The 9,937-nt window shown below is 47.4% G+C and overlaps 1 protein-coding gene across 1 annotated transcript in view; it reads left to right on the top strand.

The window, feature by feature from the left end:
* The window catches only part of EXOSC2 (exosome component 2), a 4,315-nt gene extending 526 nt beyond the window's left edge, over nucleotides 1-3,789 (top strand). The window contains exons 2-9 of the mRNA XM_010181341.1: nucleotides 24-125; nucleotides 254-299; nucleotides 552-641; nucleotides 966-1,031; nucleotides 1,190-1,258; nucleotides 2,100-2,276; nucleotides 2,460-2,588; nucleotides 3,429-3,789. Of these exons, the coding sequence (XP_010179643.1) occupies nucleotides 24-125; nucleotides 254-299; nucleotides 552-641; nucleotides 966-1,031; nucleotides 1,190-1,258; nucleotides 2,100-2,276; nucleotides 2,460-2,588; nucleotides 3,429-3,509 (760 nt within the window). The 3' untranslated portion in view covers nucleotides 3,510-3,789. The remainder of the gene's footprint in view (nucleotides 1-23; nucleotides 126-253; nucleotides 300-551; nucleotides 642-965; nucleotides 1,032-1,189; nucleotides 1,259-2,099; nucleotides 2,277-2,459; nucleotides 2,589-3,428) is intronic.
* Nucleotides 3,790-9,937: the final 6,148 nt, after the last annotated feature.

Genomic DNA, 9,937 nt, shown 5'->3' with positions numbered 1-9,937 from the left:
TCAGGCGGCCGCTCTCCCCTCAGGGGCCACGGCACCTATGTGGACGAGGAGAAGCTCATCGCCTCGGTGGCCGGCGTCGTGGAGAGGGTGAACAAGCTGGTGTGCGTGAAGGCGCTGAAGACCAGGCGAGCGTAGCTGCTTGTATTTTTGGCAGGGAGCGTGAACCCTGCCGTTTGCACTGTGCGAGGGCTGGTACCCGGTTTTTGGGAAGAGTGAGGTGTGTGACGGGCCCCTCTCTCTGTCTTGCTTCTAGGTACAACGGCGAAGTCGGAGATATCGTGGTCGGGAGGATCACAGAGGTAAAGCTCGGGTTTCCTGATGTGCCATGGAGGAGGGTGGCATTCTGAAGTGTCTCAGTCCCATCTGAAGTGCTCCTGACGTTCCTAAAGCTCACTGGTGTCTGTGCACTGAGGTGCTGTGAGCCCGTGGGTTTTAAACGAGATGAGGCTGGAAGTGGTCAGTAGAGCTGTGTCCTGCCTGCTCAGCTGCTCTGCTGAAGAGCTTCTGTTAAATTTTTGAGCATATACCAACAGAATATTTTTCTTCTCCAGGTTCAGCAGAAGCGATGGAAAGTGGAAACAAATTCCAGGCTGGATTCAGTCCTGTTGCTGTCGTCTATGAATTTACCTGGTGGGGAACTGGTGAGTGTAGTTCATGCAGAGCAGTGCTGGAGCCTTGTCTGCTTCCATGGCAGAAGCTGAGGCACTGGGAATCTCTGGAGTTCTCCCTACAGTTATCATAAGGGTAGTGTTGGATTTTTTGGTTGGGTCTGTAGTGCTCTCATATCTCTTAACTCTCATCGTTGTTTGGACATAAATAAATCAGTGATCTAAAGGTGTGCTTGTCTGCCTGATTTTCCTTTAGTGACCAGGTTGCATTTCGCATGGCATCCTAAAGTCCTCCTGCAATGTAGGTATTAACTGATGCTTTCTCATTCTGAGCGCTTCTTGTATTGTGCATTTCAGAGGAGGAGATCAGCAGAAGATGAGCTTGCCATGAGGGACTATCTGCAGGAAGGGGACCTCATCAGTGTATCCTTCCCCTGCTTGCACTCAGACAGAGGAGCCATGGGGAGAACAGCCAGACCTCAGCTGGCCTGGCTGGTGGTGAGAGCTCTCTGCCAGGGCAGCCAGCGGCTCATGGCACGGGGCAGGATTAGGGACCTTGTTTCCTTAAGTGGCACTGACAGGCAGAGGTCCAGTCTGTGTTTTCTGATGGGGCTGTATCACTGCACACCCGGAGTCTGAAATATGGAAAGGTAAGTAGTTCAAAAGCACTTGGTCTTGGCTTAATTCTGCCCTAGTTGACTTGCATAGGGTCTTTTGAGGGGAATTTTTACTAGAAAATGGCTCTGGAGTAGAGCAGGATGTTATTATAACCCATTCCTGCAGGTTGGGAAGAATCTTGGCTCCTACAAGCAGTTTCCCAAGAGCAGAGGGAGTGCCCTTGAGCTGCCCTCTGAGCTGTGGCTCTCCCTGCCTGTGAGTCCTGTTGCCCCTGTGAGCCGCTTGGGAATTAAACCCTGAGGAGAAAAATCTTCTGACTCCAACTTCATCACTCCTCTTCTACAGGCCACTGCCCCTGTGACTTGTTTCTCTCCCCAGGGCTCTATTTTAGGCTTTACGCAGTTGGCATTTATCTCTGGTTTTGTGCATTGAAATAAGCCAAGGGGCCATTGGAGCGTACGCTGCAGTTTGGGATTACCAGACCAAGGGTATTAGCACTTAAAAGATGAAAGCGAAGCGTGCTCAGTGCACAAAGGGTGAAGGACAGCGATTGGATTAAGAGGGGAAGTGTTCTGCTAAATTGGGCCTCTCGCTTCTCACTTTTCTGCAGGGTTGGCTGATGTGTAGTTACGATCAAGATATTATTAACATTTGTGCTGAGCACTTAGGGTATTCATCTTCAAAGGACTGCACAGGCACTAGCTAATCCTCCCAGCACTCCCAGAGGCAGGCAGGTTTTATATTCACTGTTTCACAGGAAAAGGTGTTAAAATTGACTGGTTCCTACAGCAGGAGTGGAGTGCACGTCAGTGACTTGATGTTATCTACGATGGCTCATGTCTCTTGTGCTGCATCTTGCGGTTTCTTCTTCAGCTTGGCCAGGGTGTGCTTGTTCAGGTCTCGCCTTCCCTTGTGAAACGCCAGAAGACTCACTTCCACGACTTGCCCTGTGGTGCATCCGTCATCCTCGGCAACAATGGTTTCATCTGGATCTACCCAACCCCAGAGCAGAAAGATGAGGAGGCGGGGGCCTTCACCACCAACTTGGAGGTGAGGGTTCAGGGAGGGTGAACCTTCTCCTACCAATGATGTTTTGTCAGCAATGTGGTCAGAGGCACACAAACAACATGAGACTTTCAAGATTTGGTATTAGGTTCATGGCAAAGGTTTTTTTTACAATATATTTGCATTATTTCTCCACCTATTCATCTATTTTCCTCTGTCCTCCTTCAGCCAGTTCCCTTGTCTGACCGAGAGGTGATCTCACGGCTCCGAAACTGCATTGTGGCACTTGTTACTCAGAAGCTGATGCTCTTTGACACCAGCATCCTGTACTGCTATGAAGCATCCCTTCCTCATCAGGTACAGGAACCAGTATTGTTCACTTGATTCCATGTTGTAGGGAGGGAACAGAAAGGCCACATCAGTTGCCGCTGGAGTCAGTAAGTCAGGTGCTAGGGCTTCCTTTCGGCTTTCCAAAGCATCCTGGAGTAAGTGACAATGCGAACTTCCCCCCTTCTGCACAACATAAATTGCCTCACACATTTTCAGGGATAGTTTCAAGGGTTCTGCCTCTGGCAAAGTTCAACTATTCCTATAGAGAAATAGTTCAGGTTTTGGATAGATGTGTGTCCCTTGCTGGGATTACCCTCTGTGATCACGGTGAAAACAGTCTTAATTTGGGGATTGTGTGAGGGAATGGTACACTTTAAGACCAACTGAAAAAGCAAGTGTCATGCATTGTACAGAGACTGGTCTTCTGTTTGTATTCACATGCACTGCTGGAAGGCTCCCTCAATTTGGCCTCTTGCTGTACAGCTTTTTTCTGTGACTTCTGCTAGTGCATCACTGGCAATTCTCTTCTCATAAATGGATAAGATCTGAATTGTTTCCTTTAATTCACAGTGGCAGCCTACTCAGCTAGATGTGATGTTCTTTTGAAGTATACTTCTGTTTAAATCATCTCTTCCCTAATACCGGTGTGTGTGTCCTTCAAGAGAGATTAGGAGTTGTCAGTAGCATCACCTTTGATTTCTTACGGTTTCTGTAAGAATTGCTAACTGGAAAAGTTAACTTTGCCTTGGACCCTCTGCCACGATGGTCTTGGTTGACCACAACTAAACTCACTTGCTGCTCATAGTGTGCAATAGTAATAGATTTGGAGGTTTTTTGGTGCCAATGTTACTCTTCTTTCCATTCCAGATCAAGGACATTCTCAAACCAGAGGTGATGCAGGAAATTGTTCTGGAAACTCGACAGAGGTTGCTGGACCTGGAGGGATAGGGCCCATGGGCAGAAGCAGTCATTTGAAGACCCAGCATGGCAGCTTTTGATTCTCAGTATTTTTTTTTTCAGTCCCCAACATTCATTCCACACTTCAGAAACCACCAAAATTCCTCATTTTAACGCCTAGGATACCTCCTGGGCCCTTGCAGTACAAAAGTACTAAATAGTACTTAAGTACAACAGCCATTTAGTGCAGCGGCCTGAAAAATTGGTATCTGACCTTTATAAAGATGCAAATGCAACTGGGGCATATCTCATAGCACTTGTTGCTGTGTCCAGTGCACCTGAACTTTGAGCAGAATGGTAAAGAGAAAGGGATGTTTTGGGATGTTTCTCTCTCCTCAAAGGCTTTCTAAATGCTTTTGATTTTCCTTTACTGTGATATAGATCTGCCAGTCTGTGCTCTGACCAAGAGCTCTTGTTTTTCTCTTTAAGACTGCAGATCACAGGTACAAGTCTTTAGAGGACAGGAGTGTCCACACCCTTTCTGACCACATTTTGAGTCTGGCTGTTCATGGTTTCTATGTCTTGGGTATGAGATTGGATGTGGCATGATGTGGCTGTCCACGTAAGCCAGGAGCTGTGGGCAAGCTGCGCCTTCTCAGCCTGTGTGCATCCTGCTGATCCCTTTTCTATGCCTCATGTTGTGAGCTCCTCCTCTGAGGAGGTTCCAGTATTGTTTTCTATTAAATATTTTACATTTCAATAAATTTTTTGGACCAGATCACTCATTTGAGAGTGTGTGCACTAGCTTGTCGTTCTCCAGAATGAATTTGGTCTACCTTAAGTGCTAATGTTAGGATACTCGAATGGTTGCAATGTTCTGTCATCTCCTCTTCAGCTGTTGCTCCTCATCCCGTTGAAGCAGGATGTGACCTTCCTCTTCAGCACATCTTCTGTGCAGAGTTCCTCTGTAAGCAGAGTGCCTGGCATTGTTCTCAGCAGCAATCTCAATGTTGCTGGATCCCATGGAGGGGTGAGACACGCAGCAGCTGTGTCTGGGGGATGACAGGGAGCCCGGTATGGCACTGGTGGAGATCCTCAGGCAGTGGTTAGAGGTGGGCACGCTGAGCCAGACGTTGGCAGTCAGTCACTTGCTGCCTTTGTGCAGGATGGACGTGCTGCTTTTCTTAGAACAGCCCCTCAGATCTCTGGCGCTCTATTAGAGCTGTTTGTATTATATCTGTATATTGTGTATATGTGTTGTATTAGTGCTGCTTGCACCACCGTGCTGTAATTCTTAAAAAGGATGAAGAAGCAAAATGTCTGCCCTAATTGTCCCTGAATCTAATTTGATTGCAAATTCTCATGCTAGCTGCAGGCAAAAGGAAAAATTTGCTCAGTCTTTTCCTGGGAACTAGAAGTACCCTTCTCATTGCTCTGCCTGTGGTCCAGTAAGCACTAGGTGGCAGCTTCGGATCACGTTTGTAATATTTACCTTCCCCAGCAGCTCTGGCTCATTGCTCTGCCAAATAGCAAAGGCACCACCAGCACCACTACAGCATTATGGAGCTCAGCGGCTAAGGACAAGCAAGGACATGGGTAATCTGCTCTGCTGCTACACAACTTCTGCCCGTGCTGCCTCTGTAAAATAGTACTCAACTTGAGGATGGCAGTGGAATGCTCCATGCAAGGCCCAGGAATTGTTATTGCTGGGTTTTGTAAGGATTCCCTAATAAGCGTTGCAACGATCGCGTACTCAAGATGGGACTTTGGAAATTTGAAAACTAAAGTTTGATGGTGACACTTTCAGGCCTGCGTGAGGCTGGCAGCAGCATCATCCACATACGTGTGGTCAGGAACAGCGCAAAAAAGGCTAAAAGCTTTAGCAACCTCTGCATCTTTTAATTAGAAAAATACCTCTCTTTTCCCCCCTATCCAATTGCTGCAGTTTAGCAGCTGTTTGTCTTATTACCTTATGGGGAGATTCAGAAGTTTCTGCTGTGAGGCTTCTAGGTGCAAGCAGATCTGGGATATAAAAGCAATGAGACAAAGTATCTGATGTTTCCTTTTTTTTAAAAGCATTTTTGAAGGCTGATGGAGAGATCTGTGTTTAATCCAGTAGATCTCTTTGCCTCTAAACAACTCGGTGTCAGTTAAAGGGCAAAGACTGTACTACAGTACCACCTAGAGAGGTTTGATACCTGGAAATGGTTCTGCTGAACTGATACATGAATGCAAAATGCTCCTCTGTCCTCAAGCAACCTCTCTGCAGGTGCCTAACAGGTCAGGAGGGGGATTGGGGGTTATGAGGCTCTTGAAAGTGCTCTTGGCTACGTGGTGGAAACGTGCTGAGGAAGCGTGCTCTGGGGGTGGCTAATTCAGAGCTGGATCAGGCTCATGGGTACCAAGTGTGAGCTGTCAGACCTGCAAGGTGAGACAGCGCCAGGTTCTGATAACACAGAGCTTAGGAAAAGGGAGCTGGTGTCTGCAGCAGGCTGCGTGGGCTGCACAGCTGAGTTGTTAGATATCTTTTTTTTCTCTAATTTTAATTGCTTTTTTTTAACTTTTTTTTTTCCCCTCCACATAGCAGTCCTTAAAACTGTGCCCTATTTCCAGGCTTCTTATGCTAGCCCTCTCTCCCTGTTGTGAACCCTTTTTTGGTTATTTATGCTCAATAAATGAGTATATAACCTGAAAAACAATGAGCTCGAGATCTGGACTGGTTCTGTTCTGAGCTTTCTGATTCTTTCTGCTCACTGCAGCATTCCTGATATGTACCTTGGGGTATTAAATGGGGGAGAGTATGTGACTCATCCAGTTCCTGTGCTTCCGAATACCTGGCACTTTTGTTTTCAAGCCTGAGAAAAAGCGCAGCAGCTGGTAAGGTTTGGTTATGGATCTTTTCTGATGTGCGCAGGCAACTGAAGCCCCGGTATTTTCCTCCCTGACCACGAGGGGTCATTGCCGTTCTTTGCAAATTCAGCCAAGCCCAGACCTCATTTTTGTAAAAGGCTTCAGCGAGGGCACTGCTGGCAGTTCCTGCAGCCCCATCAAGCACAGCTTTGCACCCAGCAGGTAACAAGAGGTGACAGTGACAAACTTGCATGGGGAGGTACAAACCTCCTGAGGAGTTTCAAAGATGTCTAGGAAAGGTACCAGGCCAGCTGCCATTTACTGCTGATGTGGCTGAATTCTTGTGACTTCTCTCTCTCTTGATGAATGTCGAGGGCCACCAGTGCTCATCCAGCTTGAAAGCAACTGGATGTGGTGTTGGAGCTCATGGTTTCCATATGGAGAGGCTTCAAGTATTGGCTGTTCAGTCATGATCCATAATATGGCAAATGACTTCTCCCCAGTGCCCAGCAGAGACGAGTGAGGAGTCAGAGAGGGTCTGTGGGAGGTTTGGCAAACAGGGTGGGCCCTGGCATTTCAGGTAGGTGGGAGAGCTGGGACCTCTTTTTCCATAGGCAGGTCCACGTGAGGAGACGTGCAGGCTATATAAAAAATGCCTTTGGGACAGGAAGTGCTCGAGATGTGAAGGAGGACTCCAGCGTAAGCAGTGTCCTCTTGAATTCTTGAAATAGTGTGTGTGGTTTTGCTAGGCAACTTCTAAGCAGGAAGGGTGAAAGGGAAGAAACAATGGCTTCTCTGGTTTAAGAACAAAACCATAGTCAAAAGCAGGGTGGAAAAAACCTAATAAGTGTTCATTTTCATACAGGGAACTAAAATGCCCGTGCAGGCATTACAACAGCTTGGACCAATCTGATTTTTTGGTCACCAGTGCCTGACGGTGTGGAGCCTGTTTGTAAATGAGCTGTAGCACTCGCCTGTGCTGCCTCCTCCAGGGTTAATACATGGCACAGACGTCCTTGAAAGCGGCGCTGGTAAATGGTTCCCTCGCTGGTGAGTGCTGCCTGCAGAAACAAGAACACAAAGTCACCCATCTGCAGAAATAATTTTCCTGTTCCTTGGTGCCAGTGTTTGATTCATGTGCTAATATGAAGAATGGCAACCCCTCCCTTTGCTCCCAGTAAGAACCACTGGGATTTTAAATTTGTGCTAATGGGTTATTAATCCAATTACTGCTGCTCATTACATTACTTCTGTATCATCCGCATGCAGTTTTGCTGCTCAGTTGAGGTGAATGGTATAAATACAAAGCTTTGAGCAGACCTTGGAAGATACTGAAACCCCACTGAGATTATAGGCAGTCTGGACATGGTTGTTTCAGGTTCCTGAGGACCACTAATTAATATGCTATGGGTTTTTTATTTGGTAAAGAGGTAAAGCTTTAAGATACTGTTATGGAGGAAATGGAGGAAATACAACTGCAGCTGCTGGGTGTAACAACCCACGCTTAATGGAAGGTAAACAGAAAAAGTACTGAAATTTCTTTTATAAAATGTATGAGATGTATACATGCCACATGCAAGGCTTGATTGAAGGGAACAGTCTGTAGAATTTTCGATAATTATTTATTTATTCTGCATTCACACATTCTTTCTGTCATCTGTCTTCTCTAATAATTTCTGAACCCACTGGGCAACTTCAATTTCATTAACATGAGACAATCATGTTCACAGAAACTGGCAGCAGAGTAGGGGACGGAAAATACCCTTCAGGAAGGAAAAGAGGGCAGATACCTTGATGTGATATTTGGGGAGTGACCAGCTGGCCCATCTGCCTGTGTACAGCAGCGTGTACTGTTCAGAACACAGATCCTGCTTCTTTGCAATTACCTTTGCATGTTTTGGTCAAGGTCTTCTGAGTATCAAGGACCTGTTTCAGCCCTGCCATGGTAGGAGAGATTATCCAGGATGGCCCAGTCAGACCCAGAAGGGAGTAACTTTTTCAGTAAAGGATGCTTGGCACTGTTTTTTTGTAACAAATAGCTTTCAAGCTGCTCGGCCTGTGTTGACAGACAGCTTTGTTTCCTCCGTTTCCTGCAATCCGTGGGGGCTGAGTGGGAGGTTAGATCATCGCAGTGAGAAGCTGATCTCCATTACTGAGATAAACTGGAGAAATTCTGCTGAGTTCAAGAGATGTGACCCTGGATTTGTCGCAGCGTAACGTACCAGAATTTCTCACTCCTGCGTGTGTGTAGCACAAACAGCTTCAATACCTGCAGTATGAGTCACTGATGGAGAAATGCAATAGAAATGGTTTGGGATCAGTCTCCTGGCTAAGAGTTAGCGATGTAGGAGCAGACGGGCAGTGCAGAGGTGGAGGATCCCGTAGGGTTGTAAGAAGTGCTACATTTCAGATGCTATTGTTGGAAGATGAAAAATACATGTCTGCCAGGGACCTTGAATATGGCGCAGGAGACATGGAGTATGTTTGGATTTGTCACAAGGGAGGAGCCCGTATAAACAAGCCGCTCTGTGTCCAGATGGTTACCCTGAGCAGGAGGCTACTGCACAGAATTGCATTTGTGTGTTCTCCCGTTGTCGAGAGGGAGCAACCGCAGACCTTTGACCAAAACACCCTGACCTCAAGCTGCTGCCTCAACCCTCTTCTATTCCCAAGGTGAACTGGAGAACGTACGAGAAAATAAATATCTTTGACGTCACCCTCTGTGCTCTTCAGCTCAGGGAACTCTTGTGCTGCACATCAAAGGGCACCACAGTGCAGTCTGAAGAATTTGGGGGCTTAACTTCATCTTTGTACCAAGTGTATGAAAGTAGATCAGTAAAAATCTTTGTTTTATTGTCACATTCATTGTCCTCTATGGCTGTTTTTGGTACCAAGTTCTGCACACACTCTGATAGCATTAATAAGGAAGTGAAGTCCTTTGTGCAACCAGGGTGATTGATCCCTGGTTGTGGAAAAGCTGATGGCTGTGCACGCAGCTGACCCAGTGAGGATCTGTTCTTCCCTGTCCATCTCTGCAAAGAATTTAGGGTCTAGAGCTGGCCAGGGCCCTTGGGCAGGGCCAGGGCATGGGCAGGAGGTCTTTAGCTGGCTTGAGGGCCAGTGAGCTCTCATCAGGTCTAGGGGAAAACAACTAGTGCCACCCCTGCAAAACGGTATGGGATTTGACGTGAGCTCTCTGGGTCTTTGGCTGGCATTTGCTAGTGATGTGTTTGTTACTAGCAAATCTCTCTTCTACCTGTCGTTCGCACTATCCTCCCCTTCATCCTGCTCCCCCCGTAGTTCTCCTTCAATTACCCTCACCCTTCCCTTTGTGCCCTCTCCATCCACCTCATCTTCCCCTCAGACCCCTTCACAGCACCCCCACTTCCCTCATGGCTTCACCCTGGAGACACTTTTGTGTCCCACAGCCCCATCTTCCTCCCCCATTCCCCTCTCATAGCTCCTCTCACACTCTCCTTCACCCCCCATTCTCCTCACGGTCCCAGCAGTCCCTGTTCGGACCCTCACTGCCCTCAGCGGTTCCCCCTCCTCTATTCAGGGCTTTGCCCCTCGGAACCCCACAGTCTCAGCTCCCCTTTCTGTCCCGCACCGCCCCATTCCCCGCGGAG

This window comes from Mesitornis unicolor, unplaced genomic scaffold (genome assembly GCF_000695765.1).
Source record: "Mesitornis unicolor isolate BGI_N332 unplaced genomic scaffold, ASM69576v1 scaffold11163, whole genome shotgun sequence".
Lineage (NCBI taxonomy): Eukaryota > Metazoa > Chordata > Aves > Mesitornithiformes > Mesitornithidae > Mesitornis > Mesitornis unicolor.
Note: the sequence above shows the minus strand (reverse complement) of the source record. Positions and strands in the feature narration are given on the sequence as shown.